This window comes from Phascolarctos cinereus, unplaced genomic scaffold, assembly GCF_003287225.1.
Source record: "Phascolarctos cinereus isolate Bilbo 61053 unplaced genomic scaffold, phaCin_HiC Scaffold_4;HRSCAF=312, whole genome shotgun sequence".
In the NCBI taxonomy this organism is placed as follows: Eukaryota; Metazoa; Chordata; class Mammalia; order Diprotodontia; family Phascolarctidae; genus Phascolarctos; species Phascolarctos cinereus.
The window spans coordinates 180282739-180308275 of record NW_027555847.1 but is presented as its reverse complement, the minus strand read 5'-3'; the positions used below and the strand labels follow the sequence as shown (position 1 = coordinate 180308275).

Below are 25537 nucleotides of genomic sequence, written 5' to 3'. Positions count from 1 at the left end.
AAAATAAGATCCAAAAAGGCCTTAATGAACTGACACAAAAATATTAAATAAAATACTTGGGGAAAAAAGTGGGCAACTATAGGTGTGGAACATTATATATAATGTCAGACATTTTTTGAGGTTTTGGCTCATTCTGTTCAAACTTTTCCCCTCTCTTTTACTTTTTGTTATAAGATACAGCTTTCTGGGAGGGTGAGAGGAATATACTGAGAAATGAAAGTGACATAAAAACAACATATCAACAACAATTTCTTTTCAAAATAAACGTTTGCAAACAGAATATAGGAATACATCAAGAAAATTAGCTATCTGGATTCCCAAAATCTAAATTATGATTGACAAAAAAAGATTTAATGACGATCAATATAATAAATCATACAAAAAACTGTCATTAAATGTAGAAAAAGATTTCAATAAAATAATCTTTGTTCATATGTAAAAAAAAAAGGAACAGACCATTTCCTTTATATGATAAAAATAATACATTTGAAACCCAAGCCAATAGTATATACAGGAAAGAAAAACTAGAGGAATTCCTATTCAAAACAGGCATAATCATAATGCAGAGCTGTTTATTCTTGCCATTCCGAGAAATTTCAGTCCGTATCAATAATAGATTAAAAAAAAAGATATTAAGGGAACAAGCACTATCAATGAAGAAGTTAAATTATCTCTGCATGGCTATATATGGTACCTAAGAAATTCAAAACAATCAACAAAAAGTGATATTGTAAAAGACTTTGGGCAAAGTAATTTTATCTTATGATAAGCCCACAAAAATAATCTTTATTTCTGTATGCGAATCAACAAAAACAAAGAGAAAACTGACAGAAGGATTTAGTATAAATGCAATTTATGATAAAGGTAAAATATACCAAATATTAGGATGTTACCCCATCAAGAATATAGATCTATATAGAGCCAATTTCAAAATGATTTTGACAGAAACTAGAGAGGGATACAGTAAAATTGTCAATAATCCTTAATTCATAAAAATGATGCAAAATTAATCAAAATGCCAATACGGCTACTTCCCAGATTTCTGACAAAAATCATAAAATTCATACAGAAAATGAAAGAGGCAAGAAAATCACTAAGAACTATGAATTAAGGGGGAAGAAGAATTTGCCCTACCAGATTTCAAAATTTAATATAGATTATGAGGTACTACTTGTAACTGCTTAACTGATTTCCTTTCCAAGAGTGATCTGTTCAGGTTATCTTCCCTTTGTTCTGCTAATTTTTGGACCTATTCTGTCAATCATTCATTTTGAAATCTGAAAAAAAAATTCTCAAATTTGTTAACACAGAGTTGGGCATAACTTTTTTTTACTTGTGTTCACCTTTTCTCATTCTCTACCTTCTTTTCATTCATTTTCAGAATCACACTCTTTTTGAGGTACCTCATTACCAATTTTGTCAATTTTTAAAGGAAGATTTGTTTTATTTATCAATTCAATTTTACTCATCTTTACTTTAATCTCACTTTGTTCCTTCTCTAAATTTAAGTATAGATTCAACTTACTTTGCGAAGTTTATCTTACTGAATAGACAGGTACTATAGAGAAAATAGGTAAATAATGTTAACACAATACAGAACTCAGACATATATATAACTTTATAAATGATTCACATTTGATAAAAAAGCAAGCAAGCAAGCAAATAAATAAATAAATAAATAGGAAAAGCAAGCAAAAACTGTTAGGACAAATGAATGGCTACATGTTCAAAAATGAGTTTAAGATCCACATCTATGGTAGGAACAATAAATATATCTTATGTAAGCCAGGGTGGTTTCCCTTTAAGGGAGCAAGTAAGTAATAATTCCTCAGGAGTTAGTTAATTAAGCCCAGTCTATAAGGAGTCAGGCTCTGGAGGCTTTGGGGAGATTTCACCACCTATAGGATGTGATGACTTTTTTTTGACCAAACATTCCTAGTTGTTACGAACAATACAGAAACGGAAGGAGAATAGCATTTTATTTAAATTTAAACAGATACTGTGTCCTTTTTAGCAGTAAAGTTGTTTTCATTGCATTTTAGGGTCCTTAAGGACCCTGCATTATAATCCTGAGGTTGAACTCAATGGACCAGCCTATTGGTCTAGGTTCAGAGTAATATCTCATTCCATATACAAATAAGTTGGACCAATGATCTAAACTTTTTTTTTTTTGCTTTTTGGTGAGGCAATCAGGGTTAAGTGACTTGCCCAGGGTCACACAGCTAGTAAGTATCAAGTGTCTGGGGCCAGATTTGAACTTAGGTCCTCCTGACTCCAAGGCCAGAGCTCTATCCACTGTGCTACCTAGCTGTCCCTATAGTTTATTTTAATTGAAAAAATAGAAACTGAAGAAAAAAGAATGGCCTTTTTCTCCAGTTGTGGAGAGGAGAGAAATGTTTATCAAATGAAAGAAATTATTCAATATATAACAAATAGATCTGAAAAAATTAAAGAACTGTGCAGAACAAGGTTTCTGTCTCTCAAAAAAAAAACAGAATGAGAAAAATTATTTGTAGTAAATATTATCTGATACCAAAAACGTTTAAGATCCTCAAGGTAGGTAACATGAACTTTTTTAGATAAATTATTACAGAGGATTCTTCTTTGAAGAAGAGGAGTAAAAGACACTGCATGATAGGAAGAGAATTTGGGCTAATGGTAAGACAAGAGGGATGGACAACACATGGAAAGCCAGAGCAGGTGGATCCCTGTGGCAAGATGATGAGCGGATATGGACAAGAGTTGCCCAGGATGAGCTGGCAGAGATAAGCTAAGATCTGCAACACTGGAGGAACTTCTGAACTGATGCCATCACAGATTCATTTGAAAATTTGGGCACAGAAAAATTGCGAACTCGTGAAATGACACGAACAAGCATAGAAATAAAAATTATGGAAATAAAAATTGCTAATAAACATGTGAAAAGCTGATCAGATTCCCTAATAATCAGAAAAATTCAAATAAAAACTATAAGATACTACTCACAAATCAAATTGGAAAAATATATATAATATGTATACACACACAAATTCAATGTTGACGAGACAATTTTTAGTAGTTTATTAACATTTATGACATTGCTGATGAAACTGTTAACTTAATGGTACAAATTCTTAGGAGGGTAATTTGATACTATAAAATAAGCTATAAAACTGATCATATCCTTTTAACCCAAAGATTTCAGTGCTGGAATTATAGCCTAAACAAATTAAAAAAGTGAAAAAAGATCTATCTGTACAAATTTTCCTAACTCCTTTATTTTTAATAGCAAAACCCCCCCAGAAACCAATACCGTATCCATTGATTAAGGAAGGGCTGGATGAATTGTGGCATGTTCAAGTAACGGAATAGTATGGTGTCAACAAGCATTTACCAAGTGCGTACTACATGCCAGCACCAATGCTAAGCACTTGGGATAACAAGAAAGGCAAAAACCAATTTCTGCTCCCAAAGGAATAAACACGAAAGGGATGCAAATACAATCAGCAGAATAGAAAGAATGACATATACATTTATCTTCAACTACATCAAAAACAAAAGTAACAACCTTAAATGGACACGTTTTTGGAAGAGAGCAAATGTGTTTTGCTGTGTGCTATATTTGCTATTTTTTCCTATTTCATTTAAATTAAAAATAATTAAAATTTGGGGATTTTAGTTGGAGATTCACTCTCTGGTTCAACTTGATTAATATTTGTATTAAGTATATAATAACTTTTTAAAATACCCTAAGTTCTTTGAGGACAGTCACCCTTATTCAATTTTATATTGCCCTCAGTGACTAGCACTCAATAAGAACTCAGCTAACGCTTACTAAACTGAACGGGAAAAGCAAATAAAATTTTACTTTGGGAAAAAAACCCAAAGGATTATAGTTTTAACAAGACGGCATATTTTGAGTACATACCATCAAGGTAAATGTCACTCCCTAATTCAGCATCAACCCAAAACATGGAAGCAACAGCACCTGTAATTGACACAATATAATAACATTAATGAAAACAACAAAAAATCTTTGCAAACCCTAAGGATACAAGATTATAACATAGCCTCCTTCAAAGATTATTCAAATAACACCTCACATGGGGCCTTTCCTAGGCCCTCCAATTGCTAATAACTCCCATCCCTCCCTGCCAAAATCACTTTGTATTTACAATATACGTAGATGTTATTATATTCCTCTATAGAACACAAGCTCCTTGTGAGAAGGGCCTGTCATTTTTGTCTTTGCAGACATAAAGCCTACCAGAGTGCCTAGCACATATAAATGTGTCTGACAAACCTTTTTTTAAACTCATAGACAATGTTTCTCATTGTCCTTCACTGGAAAGGAAAGAAAGACAACAAAAAGTCAACTTTGGTTTTCCCATCTCCTTATAAGGACTCTAGTGATCCAAATAGTTGGACTACTGTATTCTCACTATATGAATACATTTCCTTTCCATTCCTTCCTATTCCGCCCTCCAAAAAAGATCCATAAAAATTAAGCAATCTCATGTACATAAGAAAAGGGCAGTATTTTTATTTCTATACTATAGATAAGCAAGGGTCTTGTATTCCAAAAAGAATGTATTTCACTTTTGAGAAGAGACCCAGAAAAGCAATCACGATGATCCCTTAGTAGCCTGCAAAAAAAGGTCCTCAAATCATCTGCCGAAGAAGAAATTTGCTTGCTATTTTTGAAAAGGAAAAAGAACAAGAAAACAAACAAAAGGATGGACATCTAATAGTTATTTATAATATGCAGGACAGGCATAAAATGTAGGTCTAGGGATAATTGCTTATATAGTTCTCAGTAAGAAATAATAACATGTTTTGACAGATTCAATGATTCGATGTGTATCGATGCTACAATAAAAGGAGAGAAAAAACTGACAGTAAGGAAAGTATTTTATTTTTCAGAGCATCACAGCTCCAGTTAGTGACAAGGCTGTCTAAGAGAATGAAGCACAGGGAAGAAAGCAATGATCACTGAACTCATTCCAACGTCTCAAGCTGTCCACTTGCACTGACAAGCTGTGGTCCCCCAAGCATCACTCTGTGTCAACACTGAGATACCTGTCAGCTGTTTACAGTGATTACTCATGCAAGATATAGCAAGGGCTACAAGAGCTAATGGCTTTCTGATATCTATTGATTTTTTCCCAAAAAGCTTAATAGTTTTCCAATTTGTCTGAAATAGGATTTGTGAGTAACAGGGGCTGAATCAATGTCCTTTCTTTTCAAGAAAATTACTTTACCATGACAATTATTTAGCTTTTAACAGGAGTGTGCCAGTCCCCCAAATGGGAAACAACTGAATTGCCAATAACAATCTTCCTCACTTTCTTGATCAAAAGTATGTTTTTAATTAACAAGAGGAAAAAATATGTTTACTTTAGGATGATATTACTCCTAATTTAATTTCCTTCTACCATAGTTGGTTCTTCCTCCACAAAGTAGAATATACCAAATCACACGTGAATCATGATACACAATCTGCGTTAGGACGAATAAGAAGTCATCAACTGTTCCTCAGGCGCAGTTTACTTGACAGTACAGCATAGGGAAATGATTGTTCAACCTGGGAGTCAGGAAGCACAGTCCTGAATCACACTTACTAGCTGCGTGACCACAGGCAAGTCACTTTAACATGTCTATGCCTCCACTTTCTTAATGTAAGACACAGATGAGAATACTTTTATTATTTACCTCAAATGGTTTTTGTGAAAAAAAAAGAATTAAGCCTCAAGTGGGGCAGGCAGCATAGCATCACGGACACAACATTAGACGGGAGTCAGAAGGATCTGGGTTTGAAGTCTACCTCAGACACCAACTGTATATCCCAAGGACATTTACTTAACCTCTTCTGGCTTCACTCCATGTGTAAAATGAGGATGATAACTATAGCATTTACTTCATAGGACTGCTGTGAGGATGAAACGAGACTACGTATGTATTTGAAGTCCTCTCTCCGCAAACCTTAAAGTGCTATATGTCAGCAATAATTATTACTATTACTACATCACCTTAGGGATGTTTGCAGCAACCACCTATTTGTTGCAGTCCAAAGACTTAAGCATCATTGTTAGAAGTGTGCATCTAATTCCAACATATTATTAGTACCTTCATTGGGTTGTATAAAAAAAGTTACTTAGAAAAATGTAGGCAGATGCACGAACTACAATGGAGGACTGGGCACATAAAGCATGATGGTTTATAGATCTCTTTAACATGCACGACATCCTTTGAGCCTCATACCCCTGTAACAATGTCAGTGTAGACATCTACTTTAGGTGTGGTTTTGTTTTTTTTTAAAAAGACAAAGAAACAGTGGCTCAGAGAAGTTAAGAGACTTGCTCAAGGCCCCATACCTCGGCAGAGCCAAGACTACAATAGAGATGATCTGATTCTATGCCTGTTTGAAAACATTTTTGTACTAATAATTTCTAAGTCTTCACTGTAGTCCTACTTGAATTATGGGATGAAGAGATTCTGGGTCTTCAACGGGTTCTCAGTAGAATGCAGGTCTTGGTCAATCTATTAAGCTTCAGGTACAGCCCCCAAGAAGAATCCAGCCAGATTCCTCCAAAGCTCAATCTAGCTAAGCTTGTTGGAGAGGCATAAGGCTGGCCACAGCAACAAGCATACTGCTTGTTATTAGGTACAGAGAGGTTTCAATAGGCTTCCAAGGAGGTCTCCATGCCAAGGAATTCATAGGTTTTTTTTTTAAAGTATTGAAGTAATTTATAAGAAATGAATAGTATCAGATAATAGCTACCATTTAATATAGTACTGTAAGGTTTGCAAAGCACTTTACAAATATTCCATTTTATTCTCACAACAATCCTGGGAAGTAGGAGCTATTATTATTCCCATTTTACAGGTGAAGAAAATGAGATAGGCATAAGTTAAGTGACTTGTCCAATGTCACAGAGCTAAGTGCCTGCGGCTGGATATGAACTCAGATCTTTCTAACTCCAGGTCCAGGGCTCTATCCACAGTGCCACCTAGCTACACATTTGAAACCCTCATTTTATATAACCTTTGAGAGAGGAAGACAGTAAGTGCTATATGAACGTTGTTGTAATTATTATTATCCTTCTCCTTAAGATTTTAAAAATGAATTTACATTACAAAACCATGTTGTCCTTAGCTTCCTATCTCTTTATCTGACAAGGAGAACAAGTAGGTTTTTAGGTTCTCTCTGTCATGGCAATTTTTAACAGTTAAAATTGTTTAAATTAGTTATAATCAATGGCAACATCCTTTTTTCCATTAAGTTCTGATTTTTTGGCATCAAAAACTAATTTAAATAGGTCAGGCTGAATTTGTTTTAATTACATACCATACAGTTTTCTAAGTTTCATTCTTTATCATATCTTTGCACTAATTTTGATATTTGAGCCAGTAAAGTCAGTAGTTTCAACTAGAGAGTTGATTTTGAAAATGACTCTCACTCCAGTGACAAGGCACTTCCTGTGATTAAAAGATAATCAAACTCATTTTTGGTGAAGTTACTTGGTGCTTGCTGTGTCCAGTACTTCCCAATGCTTTTCTTGAAGGAGGTATTTGTGGACCAGAAGCTAAAGACTTCTACACAGTTTTCAACCCATTGGTCTCTCTCCTTCCTGCCTCCAGAACCATATTTTATGCTGTCCTCCCCTATGCCCACTTCTGTAATGAAATCACTGAATACCAAAACACAGACTAATTTAATTTGCACATTCTAAGTCTTCCTCTACCTCTCCATCTTTTGCAATAGAAGTTAGCCACAATCATTATCTTGGCAGTATCTGCAAGTACTTACAAGCATTCCAATACGAGATGAGCAAATATTCCATGAAACATTTCTTGTTTCTTTTGGATGCATGAGAGAACCAATCCTGCCACCTCCATTATTTGTATTTCCAAAGACAACCTGAGAGGCACCCTTACATTCAGTTGAAACTTCCTTTTGTCCTCTGGTTTCATTTATAAGAATATCAAAATTGATAGTGCTGAAGTAAATGAATTTAATATCCACTCAATGGTCATCTGATAGACATCTGGAGTACCAACCATGAAACTCTTGATAGAATGCAATGTTTTTCAGCTACTAACAAATCAATTACATTTGAACTCTCTTTCAAACACATCCTTGGGGCAGCTAAGTGGCACAGTGGATAGAACACCGGCCCTGAAGTCAGGAGTACCTGAATTCAAATCCAGCCTCAGACCAAACACTTGACACTTACCAGCTGTATGACCCCAGGCAAGTCACTTAACCCCAATTGCCAAATTAAAAAAAAAAAAGAAACAATCAAACAGATCCTCTTTGTTTATTAGTGTAGTCTATATATAAATGATCTCTTTGAATAAATGGTACTCTATGTTGGCCATGTGAATCAGTCCACAGGCCTATGAGACTAAGTGGAATAAGGCTACACTTAAGAAGAAATAATGTTAGTACTAACACTAACAAATTTTGGAAACTATGTACAAGCACACTCCAATTGAGTAAAAAAAGTTAACACTAATTAAATGTTACTCCCACTGTTCTATTCACAGGCTGACACAAGCCTGAATTGTTTAAAACTAAACTGTTTTTTTAAAACCTATTTTAGAAGCTAAAATTACATGTTTAATTATGAAATCCACTAGGGAAGTCACCACAATTTATCATTTTTTTATTGTTGTTTGTGGAACTCTCACAACAATATTCTTACTCTTATTCTCTCTTTATTTCTTTCTCCCTCTCTTTCTTTCTCTCCTTCCTTCTTCCTGCTGCTTTTCGTTCATTAACACATTAGGGTTTTATTACATCACAGTCACTTCCCAGTAATGTTCATAGTACTTTGCCTTATGATAAAAAAGTTAAACAAAACCAACCAACCACGAATGAAAGAGTTAACCCTGTAAACCCCAAATTCACCACCTTTTAACCAAACAGCACAAAATATGTCCCAACATGAACAATGCAGAACCACTATAGATCATTAGCACAATAATTCCCAAGATTATTGTTATGTCACTAAGGCAGATAAAGAACAGAAGCTGCTGGAACTACAACCTGAAATATTTGCATTATCTTTTAAAGACTACCAAAAAAAAAGTTGAAGAAAAAAAAAGACTAAGCAGACCTATAAATTTCAAAACCAAATACTTTCCACTATCTATACTGCAATATTGCCCCCATTAAAGATCTCAACAAAAATTTATATTCTAAAGACAATTAATGACTATTACAGAATTTTTTAATCCATACACACTTGTTAAAGAAGACTATGAGATGAGATAATCTGTTACTTTTTTTACATCAAATCTAAGAAAGTCAAGAGAAGCCTTAAAATCTCTTTAAGTTAATCCTCTGCTGCACACCTGTTTTTCACACAGTGTGAAATCACATTGTACAAACTGATGATTGATAATGGGTGGCACATCTTACCAGGATCTGCCAAGCCAGTTGTTTCTAACAATATGTAGTCAAATTTTCCTTTCTTCTGCATCAAATTCTCAATAGCCTTCAGGCCATTGTCTCTATATAAAACCAAAACATACAAGTGGGTCAGTATCTTGGGATTTAAATACCTACCACTATAAATGTGTTTTATATCTCTAGAAATTGAAAAATCAAATTTTCTGTAGGCCCAAAGAATTAATTTACCCACAAAACTACTGTGAAAAATGTCATATGTGTTTGACAACGTCAATAAAACGATACACTAAGGAAATGTTCTTAGAAGTCTAAAGAAATTAAGAACCCAATGTCAAGTTTTTTCCTAAAATAGTAAGTAGGACTAATCTGCTTAGCTAATACATATTTTAGCTACTATGATATATTCATGCAATTAGTACTAACAGAATAACAGTGTTACTAAATTCACAATTTTATAATTTGTCAAGAGACCTTCAGTAAATATCAAGCTATTTTATGCAGAATAAGGGGACATGAATTTTAATATCAACTCTTTTGCCCTCAAAAATATACTAATAAAAAATACATACTTTAAAAAAAAGACATTTTGGCTAACCAGAGAAAGTTTAACAACAAACACTGCCAATAAAAGGTTACATCACATACAAGAAATTTGACTTAAAATGCAACGAGTAAATCTCTCATTATGCCACAGAATTTTAACATTGGTGTTATACTTATTTCCTGACACCACTGTCAATGTTACAACTGGTACAAAATAAGTGTCTCCTCTTTTACTTTTTTTTAACCTATTACCATAATTTCTCATAGTTTCAAAATGACAGGCTCTGTTTCTCATTCCAAGAAGATTTAAAAAAAAATAACAACTCTGGAGTAAAAAAAAAAGAATGCTTTACTATTTGATTTTTTTATACCTACAACCATTATTCAGGTAATGAAAAGATTGTACATTTAATCAAATGTTAACTTAAAGCATCATAAATCCGTCACATACTCAAAAAACCCAAGCACTAAGCTTCTAGCCAAAACAAATAAGTAAACATAAAAATAAGTAATAAATACTTAAAATGACTTATTGGAAAACTACTTCAGCCAGTATTGTAAGAAAATTTACTAAAGCTAAAATGAAACGGGAAATTAACTAAAACTCAACCCAAAGTTGACGAACTTGAGTAAAGCAACACAAACATTCCTTACTTTACTGAGCAGCAAAGGCAACCATTTCGAAGCTCCAACCATTCCTCAAACAGCTCCCCACCTTGGCTTACAGCTAAGGATTTCTCCAATGCACTTCCTGTGACACAAAGCAAAAATGCTAAGCTCATCAGCCAAGCAAAAATGAAAGATCAAAAAACTACTCTCCAAAAATTAGATTTGAGAGTTTACTGTTGATCTAGTTGTGTCAGTTGCTATCAATACTGATTACACTGTGAAATAAAATTCTGTTTTTACTTCAATAAACATTCAACCACATATCAAATAAAATGAATTTTTCCAAAATATTAGGAGATATTATTAGAACCACAATTAGTTTACTGGCTCAGATATCTTGATAATTCCTGTTCTAAATTTTTTTGGGTTTAATTATTTTTTAAAGCAAGTAAATAAAAACTAAAACACTTCAGACTACTATAATGTCACATTTGCAAAATGTTGAACAAAATACTTAAATATCCAAGTTTTCAGAAAGGGGGATATTTAAACCTAAACATTTAATATAGCAGTACACATAAAAAAATACATCTTATATCTTTCTCTTTAAGTTTTCATTTCTTCCCACTGTTTGAGTTTAAAGTAACTATCTTAAAGATACTACTTGTTGTCTGTGATGAAAATGGGTTTCTTCTTCCTGGAATGGAAAATTTGGGCTTGATATCGGTTCTCATCAAACTTCTAAGGGACATACCCATCCGGTTTTCTGTTTTTTATTCTTTCCACGTACCCAGCATGGCATAGTATACAAAGAGTTGGCTTTAGAATTAAAAGACCCAGATTCAAGTCCTTCCTAACTCTCAGTGCCCCCAGGTAACTTTCTATGACTAAGTGGGCAGAATAGACATTCATTAAATCATGTTTCTAAAACTAGGTACCCAACAAATCCCAGGCTTGGAAAAGAAAAAAAATCAAGTTAACTGGCTAGGGCATAGCCCTCCCACCTATAAACAAAACCTCACTTTAAAAAAACACATTTCTATGATCCAACCATTTTGGAGAACAATTTGGAACTATGCCCAAAGGGCTACAAAAATGTGCATACCCTTTGATCCAGCAATAGCACTTCTAGGGCTATATCCCAAAGAGATCAAACAAATGGGAAAAGGACCCATATGTACAAAAATATTTGTAGCAGCTCTTTGTGTGGTGGCAAAGAACTGGAAATTGAGAGGATGCCCATCAATTGGGGAATGGCTGAGCAAGTTGTGGTATATGAATGTAATGGAATACTATTGTGCTATAAGAAATAATGAACAGGCTGACTTCAGAAAAACCTGGGAAGACTTATATGGTCTGATGCTGAGTGAAGTGAGCAGAACCAAGAGGACTTTGTATACAATAGCAGCCACGTTATGCAATGACTAAGAATGTTAAACTGAACCCTTCTCAGCATTACGAGGATCTAAGACATCTCCAAAAGCCTCGGGATGGAAAATGCTGTCCACATCCAAAGAAAGAACTATGGAAGTCGAATCGCTCTCACTTATTTTTACCTTCAGTTGAGTTTTGTTTCATCTTTCTGATGGTTCCTCCTATTGGTTTTAATTTTTACTTACAACTTCACTAATGTGAAAATATGTTTAATGGGTATGTAAATGTAAAGCCTATGTCAGACTGTGCACCGTCTTGGGGAGGGTAGGGGGGAGAAAAAGGGAGAAAAAATTTTCAACTCAAAAGCATAGGGAAAAAAAATTTTTTAAAAAAAGAACAAAGAAAAAAGAACACCCAGAAAAAAAAACACATTTCTACAACTTCCAAGCAATAATCCCTCAGAAACAAAATACTAGATTCCTCTGTGATCCTTAGATGACTAGTCATTGTAAAAGAATTTTTCATTTTATTTTTCCTCTATTAAAAATATAGATAGAACTAGAAATAGGTTCCATATTCAGTAAAGTACCTAGTTTACTATTATTGATCAGCAAAAATGAAAATTTTTCTTTTAAATTTTGTAACCTTTAAACTTTAGATTACTAATAAAAAGGTTTTAGGAAGGATTTTTAGGGATCCTAGTGTGGGCCAGAGGTAAACATTCACCCATTCTCTATAGGTGACAATAAGAATTATTCTCAGAGTACAATGGCTACAAAACTCAAGACTGGTATATTGCTAGTCCTTGAAAATTCTAGAATAGCCAAAAATGAATTTTTGTTATTTAATGTGAAAATCAAATTTCAGCATCTGGCCGCAATGTCTGCCATGTGTAAAATCACTTTTATCACCCACACTTGCACTGTCATTTAAACTTTCCAAATTTATCCTCACCTGAAGTTTCACCATTTCTTATGCCCTTAATTTTATATATGAATTATTAATTTTTTAAACCAATGGGATAAACTCGTCTCTGTCCTAGATTGCTCTGATATCAGTTTTTATAGCTTTACTTACCCTCCCCAAACTCATTTAAAATAACTGCTATTCTTTTGTTATGTTGTTCAGTTAGAATGTAGTTGAGGAGAGTTGTCTTTCCAGCACCTGGAAAACAATGACACTAGTTTCAGAATCACAAACTCCATGTTTCATTTGTTTCCAAAACCACCACCCCTACCCCCCACCCAAAAAAAGAAAAGTTGAAACCAAATACTTCAAAGTAAAAATCAATATTCTGAGACTATTTCATAACATTTTAGGGTACTCAATGATCTAAAAAACTTCATTCACTTGGTTCTATTGCCCAAATACTATGCCTTGAATTTTTAAAGTGTTTCACCTCATAGAAAAGATTAAAGGAAATTTTAAATGGTCAAAACTTTTTCAGTCTACCAAAAGACCTAATTAATACTACCAATAGGATGGACTTTTGAGCTCCACTGAAACTGTAATTCAAAAGTGAGATAGAATACAACCAAAATAATAGGCTACTAAAGGAATATAAACAAACCATGGAAATAAGCATTCAATTTAAGAGTTAAAAACTACTTGAAAAAATATTTCTATCTTGGGATCCTGAATATAAATGATATCTTCTGTTGTTCTGGCTTATAAAATATAGTACTTTGACAATATTATGTAATTTCTCAAGACTGAAGATTACTTTTCTCTGCTCTATAATCTGAAGCTAAAGACTTACTATTTAACATGTAACATTTTTATTTTTAAGTGCAAAACACTTAGTGACAAGCTGATACAGTATGATAGGAGTGCTATTTCTGCTACTCTAAAATATGTTTTTATTAAATGCTTAGGAATTGTGCCAGGACTATAGGAAGTATTAATACTATACAAATTAGGAAAACAGTATTCATGAAAATAGTCTTGTTATATTATCTTCATCCAGCAGGTGGCAGATTAAACCTAATTTGTTAAGTGTGGAAGAATCAGGGTAATACAATTATGACCCATGTTGCTTGAAATAACTCTCAATGTAGCTATGCTTGTTAAAAAAATTTTTCAATTTTACAGATATTCACATAGGTAATGATGGTTAGAATAACAATTACTCTAGAACTAACATCTTAAAATAATTCCTTAAAAATGCTTTTTAAAAGTTTTTATGGACCTAAAACTAAGGTAAAAGAAAAAAACACGCCTCAATTTTCACCTAGGCGTATTTAGACATATTTTTTCCTGGCAGATCATTCAAAGTGTGCAAGTGTACGTGCACATGTTACAAAGACAACTACCACATTAATAAAATATTCAATTTGAAACTCTAAAAATTCTGTTTTGTGGGTCAGATAAGAACTTGATAAAAAAAAAGTTTCACAGGAGCTTGGTGATACAGTGGAAAGCTGTAGTCCTAGATGGAGTCAGGAAGACCTGAGTTCAAATCAGGATTTGGGCATTTAATAGTTATGTCACCCTGGGCAAGTCATTTAACCTGTTTGCCTCAGTTTCCTCAACCGTAAAAAAGGGGATAAAACAGCACCTACCCTCACAGGGCTGTTGTGAGGATCAAATGAGTAAAGTACTTAGTACAGAGTAGGTACTTTATAAATTAATTTTTATAAATTTACAAAATTATTCTTTATACCTTTATTCTCTTCCCCTTTTGCAGCTGCATGCAGCAAGTCAAAAAATACCAAAATTTTGAAAGTTAAAACTGCAGGTAACCCAAAGGGAAGTGGAAAGACATATGGTAGTTTGTAAAAGTAGGCTACAGGTATAATTGTGACCAAGATTCATTTGAGAGAAGTAACACAAAAGCTACCATCCAGGACACAGGCCAAGAAGAATGATAGCCTCCCAGATGCTCAGAATATTTTTAACAACAAACAAGTACTCATTTGTGCGAAACAAACCTGAATGTTTTTAATTTTCACATATTACTAGTTTGACAAAGAAAATGATGTTAAATCTCCAAAGTACCAATACCACCTTACATCCAAGAATAGTCTGTTGACAAATCTCAACTAAATAAGTTTGAGGCCTATTTTAACTGAGGCCCCCAGAACTTCTGCTTATTAATATTATGTTATAATATATTGAATCATTAATTTTTTCACCCAATAAACATTCTTTACCTTTAAAGAATGTTTTCCATAGAAAACTGGAAGGCAGTCTTTAAAACTAAGGTTCACCTAAATATTTCTGTCATAATCTTCATCTTTTCAGTCAATCCTTCAACAAGCATTTATCAAGCACTATGTATCAGGTATTGTGCTAAGTGCTGGGGGTACAAATACAAGCAAAAAGACAGTTCCATGGCTCCAAGAAGGTTACATTCTAATGGATTCGGATAGCACCTAAAAGGGGACCTGGGAGTGGGGTAAAGTCTGGAGAAACACAGATGGTGACTTAGGCTGTTGAGGAGTGACCCTCCTCACCTGCAGGAAGGATGAAGAAGTCACCGAAGGGAGAAGGGCCCTGAAGATGAGGAGAGGGAAGGCAACAGAGGAGTCCTGGAAGTAAAGAGATTGAGAGACACCTGCTCAGAGCCTGTCCTCAAAACGGAGATTCCCCAAAGAACTCAAAGGGGCACTGGGTGAATCAGCCAGCCAGTCCAATAAGCAATTATTAAGTGCCTATTATGTCCTAAGTGCTAGGAATACAAAGAAAGTTTCAAAACAGTCCCGGTTCTGGAGAGGTTCACAGCATAACAGGGTAACAACAGGTAAACAACTACATCAGAACAAGCTTGTGTACGGGATAAACTGGAGATAATCACCAGAGGGTAGGCACTAACACTAAGGCGGACCAGGAAAGGTTTCCTGTATAAGATGGGATTCTAGCTGGGACTTGAAGGAAGCCAGGCGGCAGAGATGAGGAGGGAAAACATTCCAGGCACTGAGGACTGGCTGTGAAAATGCTCAGAGTGGGGAGGCGGAGGTTCTTCTTCAAGGAACAGTAGTAAGGAGGCAGGTGTCACTGGATCAAAGAGTACATGAAGAGGGAGGGTGGTAAGGTCTAATATGAGTGGAAAGGTTTCCGGAGTGGGGATGGGGGTGGAGTTAGGGGAGTGAGGAGGGCAGGTTATGAAGAATTCTGAATGCCAAACAGGATTTTATATTGATCCTGGAGGTAACAGAGAGTCACTGGAATTTATTAAGGAGGTGACATGGTCAAATTTGCACTTTAGGAAGATTATTTTGACAACTGAATGGAGAATGGCCTACCTAGAGTAGACTTAAGGTAGGCAGACCCACCACAGGCTACTGCAAAAATCCAGGTGTGAGGGGATAAGGGGCTGCACCAGGATGGTGGCAGTGTCAGAAGAGAAAAGGGACCCTACACTGGAGATGTTACAAAGGTAAAATGGACAGGGCTTGATGATAAACTGGATATAAGGGAGTGGGTGTGTGTGTGTCAGAGAGAATGAGGAGATAAGGATGGCCAGGTTGCCAGCCTAGGGAACCGGAAGGATGGTACTACACCCTCTACAGTAATAAGGAAGTCAAGAAGAAGGGAGGGTTTGGAAGAAAAGACACTAAGTTCAGTTTCGGATATGCTGAACTTGAGTCACTTAGATCTCTGGGCCTCAGTTCTATCACCTGTAAGATGGGGATAATAATACCTTTAGTGCCTGCCTCACTGGGTTCTTGTTGAGATTTAATGAGAATTCTTGTAAGGTATTTTGCCACTATATAAGTCAGTTATTATTATCTTTTGAGATTTAATAAGAACGCTTGTAAGATACTTTGCCACTGTATAAAGGTCAGTTACTATTACCTTTTGAGATCTAATAAGAATGCTTGTAAGGTATGTTGGCCACTACATAAATGTCAGTTATTATTATCATCTTTTGGATATCTATAACATAGGATGCTAAAACTTAACAGCCAGAAGGGACCTCAGAATTTATGGGGGGTTGTAGGAGTGGAAGTTGGATGGGGAAAAATATATTACATCTTGATTTTCCATCTATAAACCTCAGACTTCCCAAGGGTTCAGTGACAGACACACAGACACAGACAGACACAAACACACACACAGGGTTAAGAAATTGATTCTAGGGCTCGGATTCTTATAATCTAGCCACTACTTACTCGTGTTCAGACTCCTTAACAGTCTGCCCAGTATGACAATGTTCTAATAAACCTTGTCTTTGGCTGAAGAAAAAAAAAAAGAAAAAGGAAAAAAACCCTTCTGATTCTAAATCCAACTCCCAGGGCCTGGAAGGCAATGTCAGGCGAAGGGGTCCAAACCCAGGTTCTCTAACTTTAAATCCAGTGTGTTCCTTCTTTCCTTCCTTCCTTTTTTTCTTCATTTTTTGTCCTTCCTTCCTTCCTTCCACCACACCTGGCTGCTGAGAAGCTGCGGCTCCCATACCTGGGGGAGTGAAGGAGGGTCTCATTCCAGGGAGGGAGAAAAGCACACACTCCTCGTGGTTCTTGTTATACTACTATCATCGTATGATTATTATTATTATTATTAATTATTACTGTTATCATTTAACGTGAGTCTGGGCGGGGAGTTCCCGAAATTAGTGACTGGCTTAATTACCTAAATACCCCGTGATAATCGTGACCGGGATCTTAGCATAGGGGTCGGGCTTCCCCTCCTCCTCCTCCTCCTCCTCCTCCGGCTGCTGCTGCCGCTGCTGCATGTCAATGGGGACCAGCTCCGGGCAGTCCTCCTCCTCCTCTTCTCCCCCATCCTGGCGGCCACCCGTTCTAAGCATCACCGCAGGAGGGGCGGGTGGACAGTACGTGGCACAGTCAAGTGCGCGAAACTGCGCTTTACACGGCCCCAAACCCCCGCCGAGCACGCCGCGAAGCACGCCGCGAAGCACGCCGCGAAGCACGCCGCGAAGCACGCCGCGAAGCACGCCGCGAAGCACGCCGCGAAGCACGCCGCGCAGGTCCCGCCCCCTGACGCCTGTGCGTCTGACGCATCACGTCGTCCGCGGCTGCTCAGCCTCTTCACACTCCCAGACCCAAGCGGAAGCGCGCTGCTTCTCCCGGCGGCCCCTCCTCCTCCCCTACCTCTCTGATGGCCACGCCCTGAAAGGTGGCACGAGGCACCAGCCGTGGCCACGCCCCTTCCTCCAGGAATCCTATATAAGAGATGCGGCGACGCTGTGAGGCCGTAGTTGTAGGCTGGTAGTGGTGGAGACTGTGTATTTTGGTTTTGGTACCGCTGCTTTAGTAGCTGTAACAGCTGCAAGTGGGAGGCGGGAACTAGGCTGGGCACTGGACCAAGTTAGATGGAGCTGAGGTAGTGCGTGGGTGGACTGACCTAATTATTACTTCCAAAAATTTTGAAGCCAGAAAATACATGCGTTTTGTAAAAAAAGAATGACCTATTTTAAAATCCTTCAAACCTTGCAAATCCCATGAAGCATATCGTGGTATCTCCTGATAGTATATTGGACATAGAACTGGACTAAAGGAAGGGAAAGGAGCATTTATTAAGTTTGTAGTGTATTATGTCAGGCTGCCCTTTACAAATATTATTTGATCTAAACAACCACCCTGGAAAGTAGATGCTATTATTATTATTCCTGTTTTATCATTGGGGGACACTGAGGCAGTCAGCGGTTCAGTGACTTGCTCAGAGTCACATAGCCAGTGGCAGAGGCTGCATTTAATTTCAGGTCTTCCCGACTTCAGGCCCAGCTGTGCCACCTGTTGTTCAGAAATGTCTCCTCTTCCTGATTCCAAGCCACTGCACTCAGCTGCTCCAAAGTCTGATGCCAAGCTATCAAGTCTCAATTATTTTTTTTTCAATCGTGTCTGACTCTTTGACTCCTTTTGGGATTTTCTTGGCAAAGATGCTGGAGTGGTTTGCCATTTCCTACTCTATTTTACAGATGAGGAAACTGGGGCAAACAGGGTGAAGTGACTTGCCCAGGGTCACTCGACCAGTAAGTGTTGGTGGCCAGATTTGAACACGGTAAGATGAGTCTGCCCCATGTTCCACTCATCTGCCCAGAAATCAGGAGACTAGGTTCTATTTTAATACACTCCAATAGCAACCTGTTCCCTCTAGGATCAAATGTAAAATCTGTTTGGATTTCGAAGCTCTTCATAATTTACCCCTTCCTACCTTTCCAAGCTTCTTACACCTTACTCCCCTCTTCTGTAGTATCTAATGACACCCTCTCCCCACTCCAACTCCATCAGTCTCTTGGCTTCTTTCAAGTCCCAGCTAAAATCCACCTTCTACAAGAAGTCTTTCCTGATCCTCCTTATTGCTAGTGCCTTCCCTCTGTGGATCATCTCCAATTTATCTATTATATATATTATTTGCATATTGTCTCCCCCATTAGACTGTGAACTTCTTGAAAGCAGGGACTGTTTTTGCATTCTTTGTATCTCTATCGATTTGCACAGTGCCTGGTACATAGTAGGCACGTAATAAATGTTTATTAATTTGACTTCTAGGCAGTGTGGTGTAGTGGTTTAAAAAGAATCGAACATTGCAAACCCTCTGAAGCATATCATTTGGTTTTGTGCCATTTCTTGGCCAGTGTACTGGAGACATTGGACTACGAATCAGGAGAGGAAGGCAGCATGACGATGGTGTATTGTTTGAAGTGCTAAATTCATAGTCAGAAAAACCTGGGTTCAAACCACATGTGGACTGAACCCATTCCAGTATATGACAGTTAACTTATCATTGGCATCTGAAATGAGGCCTTACTTTGAGGGCCAAGTCACTTAAACAGATTCAATTTCCTCATTTGTTTTTTACCCTCAGTTTCTTCACCTGTAAAACAAGGTGGGAGTAGTGGACTAGATATTCTCTGAGGCTCTTTCCAGCTCTTAACAATTCCTAGTTCTATACATTGTGGAATTTAGATCTGGAAAAGGACCTTTGAGGTTGAACCCTTCATTTCACAGATGAGGAAGAAAGTGGTCCTTTTGGGTTATTCTTAGGAGATTCCCATACTTTTTGCCTGTTGAATGAACATTCAAAATTGAGGAATAATAACAGTGGACTTTGATTGTTACAAAGCCTTTTGCCTTATTTAATAAGTTAATGCTGAAGTTTTTATCAAGCCTTTCTGGATGACAGAAACTGTGAATTGCTGTACATACAGATAAATGCAAACAAGAAAGCCCTTGTCATTATAAAGCAGCAATCATCAAAACTGCTTGGTACTGGCTAAGAAACAGAGTGGTGGGATCAGTGGAATAGGTTAGATATGAAAGACACAGTAGTCAATGACTATAGTAATCTACTATTTGATAAACCCAAAGACCCCATCTTCTGGAATAAGAACTCACTATTGGTCAAAAACTGTTGGGAAAATGGAAAAGAGTATGGCAGAAACTAGGCATAGACCAAAATCTCACACCATATACCAAAATAAAGTCAAAATATGTTCATGATTTAGATATAAAGGCTGATACTATAAGCAAACTAGGAGAGCAAGGAATAGTTTACCTATCAGATTTATGGAGAACAGAAGAATTCATGACCAAACAGGAGATAGTGAACATTATGCAATGCAAAATGGATAATTTTGATTACATTAAATTGAAAAGGTTTTGCATAAACAAAGCCAATGCAACCAAGATTAGAAGGAAAGTAGAAAATTGGGAAAGAATTTTTACAACCAGTGTCTCTGATAAGGGCCTCATTTCTAAAAGATATAGAGAATTAAGTCAAATTTATAAGAATACAAGTCATTCCACAATTGATAAATGGTCAAAGGATATGAGTAGGCAGTTTTCACATGAAGAAATTAAAGCCATCTATAGTCATATGAAAAAAATGCTCTAAATAACTACTGATTAGAGAAATGCAAATGAAAACAACTCTGAGGTACCACATCACACCTATCAGATTGGCCAACATGACAAAACAGGAAAATGATAAATGTTGGAGAAGATGTGGGAAAATTGGAACACTAATGCATTGTTGGTGGAGTTGTGAAATGATCCAACCATTTTGGAGAGCAATTTGGAACTATGCCAAAAGAGCTATAAAAATGTGCATACCCTTTGACCCAGCAATAGCAGGATCCCAAAAAGATCATACAAATGGGAAAAGGACCAACATGTACAAAAATATTTGGAGCAGCTCTTTCTATGGTGGCAAAGAATTGGAAATTGAGAGGATGCCCATCAATTGGGGAATGACTGAACAAGTTGTGGTATATGAATGGAATGGAATACTATTGTGCTATAAGAAATGATGAGCAAGTGGACTTCAGAAAAACCTGGAAAGACTTGTATGGACTGATGCTGAGTGAAGTGAGCAGAAACGAGAATGTTGTACTCAGTAACAGCCACGTTGTGCAATGACTAACATTGACTGACTTAGCCCTTCTCTAAGACATCTCCAAAGGTCTCATGATGGAAAATGCTATCCACATCCAAAGAAAGAACTATGGAGTTTGAATGCAGATCAAAGCATACTATTTGCTTTTTTTTTCGTTCTGTTTCATTTGTTTTTCTCTTTCATGTGGTTCCTCCTATTAGTTCTAGTTCTTCCTTAAGACATGACTAACATGAAAATATGTTTAATAGGAATGTATATATAGTCTATATCAGATCGAGTGTTGTCTTGGGGAGGGAGGTGGGGAAGGAGAGAGAGAAAAAATTTAAACTCAAAAGCTTATGGAAGTGATTATTGATAAATCAAAATTAATTAATTAATTTAAAAAATTTTTTAAAAGAAAAGAAAGCCCTTGTCTTCAAGAGGCTTATGTTGTAATGGGGAAAGAAAACATATAGGGGAGTGGTGGCCAGGGAGCAATGTTTTAAGCAGGCAAGTCATAGAGATGGTGATTTGTGTTGTGGAAGAAAAAAATATTAATACTATATTCTGTATTTAGGTGCAAGTCTGCTAGAAATTTTTTTAATCAATTTATCACTATTCTAATCTAAGCATTGTTCTCTTTGGAGAGAGAAATGTCCAATTTGACAGAGCCTTCCTCATGCCCTTGGAAATCTTTTTATTTGTTTATTTTAAAGAAAATTTATTCGCTCTCCTTCCCACCCATCCCCCAACTGAATAATTTGAGGGGGAAAAAAAAAGAAAACCCTAGTAACCAATATCCAATATGCATAGTGCAGCATATTGTATTCTCACATTGGTCAGCGACATATCCCTAATATAAGACATTTTGATGTTGTTGTTGAGTCATGTCTGACTCTTTGTGACTCTGTGGACCATACTGCCTGTGGGGTTTTCTTGGCAAGGAAACTAGAATGGTTTGCCATTTCCTTCTCCAGTGGATTAAGGTAACCAGAGGTTAAGTGACTTGCCCAGAGTCACATAGCTAGTAAGTGTCACATTTGAACTCAGGGCTTCCTGACTCCAGGCACAGTCCTCTATCCACTAAGCCACCTACCTGCCTCCTAAGACTTTCTGAGATAAAGTTCATAGGATTTCTCAATACGCCATAATTTGGGCTTAACATTCTACTTTATCTAATGTAACGATAGTCACTTAATCTTTTCCAGAAAGCTCCAGGAGAATCATTCCCCTAAAACTACTCGAAAGCTCAGTTACCACTCCTTTCAAGAGCTAGAATATTCTGTGTCTCTGTCTCTGTCAGTCTGTCTGTCTGTCTTTCATCCCCCCCTTCCCTTTAGATCACTGCTGTAATCCCTTCTGGGACTAGGAAAAGAGGGAACCATTAGATAAATCATTATTCTAATTCCCTCAGAGAGAATCAAGAGCCATTTGCCTAAGTCCTTGTCTGGTTATCACCATGATTACTTCGAAAGAGGAGTTCCTCTTGATTTGGATGGCAGAGAGCAGAACTTTGTTTCAAAATTGATAGTTAAAGAAAGACTGATAAGGGATTTCTCTGTCATCTTTGTATGTATGTATGTGTGCATGTTCTTGCTGTTTCGTCCTTCTCATCCTTTCCCTTAGGACATAGGCACCTCAGAAAGGTATTGCTTTACTTACTGTATTTTTAACCCCAGTACCTAGCACATGGTAGGCATTTAATAAATACTTGTAGAGTGGTTGATGGCTATCACTGGCTAAGCATCTGGGGCAGGGCAACCATACTAGAAAATAGGCTGCAGGAGTCAAAATGGGGTTGAATAGCCCTTAGAAATGACCATTCCATTGACCTGACACAGGATATATGAGAAAGCAGTAAGGTCGATCAAAATTCTTCCTCCAATTTATACATACAACTTGTCCTCCCTGTAACTACGGGATGCACTGGACTAGCTAAGCAAGAAAGAAATCAGTTGTATAGTGTGCTTCATGGGGTTGCTCATACTATTCTAATGGAAAAGAAATCATTATCGGAACCTGGCTAAAAATGAGATTTCACGAAAGAAAATCACCAACTCAAAAGTTTTATCTGTAGTAAAAGCAAGCCCTGTGTTGAACAAGCAAATTAATTGAGTCTGCTGTATCAGTCAACTCTTATCACCTACATTTTATTACTGCAGTATTTGTAATATTTAAATATTCAATTTGACCAGGGAGGGAATTCCACCCGTGATTTTATCTCTCTTTCCAGTCTCCCACTCACCCATGTGACTTTTCAGGGTATGTTTTTGAAAGGACCTATTGGATTTTTCTTTGCCTCCAGGAGAATGATAAAAGCTTTGCTTCCCTGCCCAACTGTTCTGGAAAGCAATTTGGAATGATGCTAAGAAAATGACAAAAAATGTCTTTGCCCTTTGACCTAGAGACATTACTACTACACATATACTTCAACAAGGTAGAAGACAGGAAGACCCCATGTACACACACACACACACATACATAAATAGAATATTTTATGGTAGCAATGACTGCTTGGGAAATGCCTAACCAAATTATATCTGACTATAATTAAGTAATACTCTGTCGTAATTAATGATGAATATCTCCCTGAGTTTATCTATATTTTTTCCTGTATATGTCTTGTTTGTGCATAGTTGTTTTCATGTTGTCTTCCCTGTTTGACTATGATCTCCTTTAGGGCAGGGACTGTTTTTTGTTTTGGGGTTTTTTTTATTGTTATTGTTATTTTTTTATCTGTTTTTGTATCCCTTATATTTAGCATAGTGCCTGACATATTCTAAGTGCTTAATCAAAGCTTGTTGACTTAATATGAATTCAGAGAAGCATGAGAAGACTTATATGAATTACTATAAGATAAAATAAGAAGAATCAGGAAATATATATATATATATATATATATATATATATATGTATAGTCCACAACTAAATGGAAAGAACAAGTAAACAAAATTGAACGCTGTATAATGAAAATAACCAAACATGTCCCTGATGAAGAAATGAAGAAGCACTCCCTTCTCTTATTTGAAAGATGTAGGATGTTATGAGTATAGTCTCACCCCAGGAAACAGTAGGTGGCTGGATTAAATCTTCCTGGTTTCTTTGGAGGTAGTTTAATTCCTTTGACCCAGATTCAGGACCCTTCACCCAGAAAAGGGACTGTGAGACAGAAACAGCTACCTGAACAGTGATATCATGGAAGAATACAGCCTTTAATGTCATGATGTCATGAGTATACTGTCAGACTTAACTGATGTTAGTTTTTCTGAACTGCTTTATCTTTTCTTTCTTTTTTTTAAAATTCTTTCTTATAAGGGACAGTTTATTGGGCAGGAAAGGGGAGGAAGGATACATTTGAAATTGAAGGTTTAGTAAAATATAAGAGATAAATAAAAATGAAAAACAAAAACAAAATAACCCCTCATCTCTGGTGTGGCCTGGTAAAGCTGTTCAGCAAGGGACCAGGATGCCTGTCCTTGACTCTCAATCTTCTGAAGCCTATATTTTCTGAGAAAGGCAAGCCCGAATCCAAGATACCTAAACTGGAATTTTTCATCTAAGGACTCCTAGTGAGAGAAACATGAGAGTCCTAACCTGAAAGCACCTCATTTTCCTACGTGAACAAGAGTTACACCTCCAATGCTTTGAGAGAAGTTGATGCCTTGTTTTCCTATCAGCTCATTTTTGTGGTATCAGTAAGTTAGTAACATGGGAGTAAATATGAGTTCATTTTATATATAACACTCTTCATTCCAATTTTTTGTTTGGTGATAATTGCTTTGGGAATTTGAAGGTAAGTCCAGTCATCAGTTTCAGTTTTCCAGTTCTTTTAAGAATCCAGTCCCTCTAGGAGCAGAACAGAATTATCATTACCCAGTTCTCCCCATTGCCTCATTTCTTTCTCTGCACTAGTCAAGATAGTCTTCACTACAAAAAATGTTAAGTACTTATACTTAAACACAAAAAAGTGCAATGTAACTACTGCACAAATCATTATAAAGCTAAAAATAAAGGTAATTTAGTTGTATTCTCCTCCCCTCAATTTGTGAAATATCCTGTAAAGGGACAATCAGCGGACAACAGTAGGACTACAATAGGGGAAGGAAACCTCCGGGTTTCACAATGAATTTAGTTCCCCTTATCTAGTTATGGTGAAAAACAACATGAGTGATATGGTGGTAGATTTATTTGACAATTTCCATCAAGTGCATTTGTACTTACTAGGTGAAACTCTGAAAAGCAGCAACCAATCATTGATTGCTAGCCTACACAACTTTATAGAGCTTTAATAACAGCGTTCAAACACAAGATATGGTTTTCTCTTAATGTATCCTG

The 25537-nt window shown here is 36.5% G+C and overlaps 1 protein-coding gene across 1 annotated transcript in view; it reads right to left on the bottom strand.

The window, feature by feature from the left end:
* LOC110218867 (zinc-regulated GTPase metalloprotein activator 1A-like) overlaps positions 1 to 17805 on the bottom strand; it is a 56095-nt gene extending 38290 nt beyond the window's left edge. The window contains exons 1-5 of the mRNA XM_021001850.2: positions 17495 to 17805; positions 13001 to 13087; positions 10595 to 10691; positions 9407 to 9498; positions 3908 to 3967 (exon numbers count right to left, since the gene is read on the bottom strand). Of these exons, the coding sequence (XP_020857509.1) occupies positions 3908 to 3967; positions 9407 to 9498; positions 10595 to 10691; positions 13001 to 13087; positions 17495 to 17672 (514 nt within the window). The 5' untranslated portion in view covers positions 17673 to 17805. The remainder of the gene's footprint in view (positions 1 to 3907; positions 3968 to 9406; positions 9499 to 10594; positions 10692 to 13000; positions 13088 to 17494) is intronic.
* Positions 17806 to 25537: the final 7732 nt, after the last annotated feature.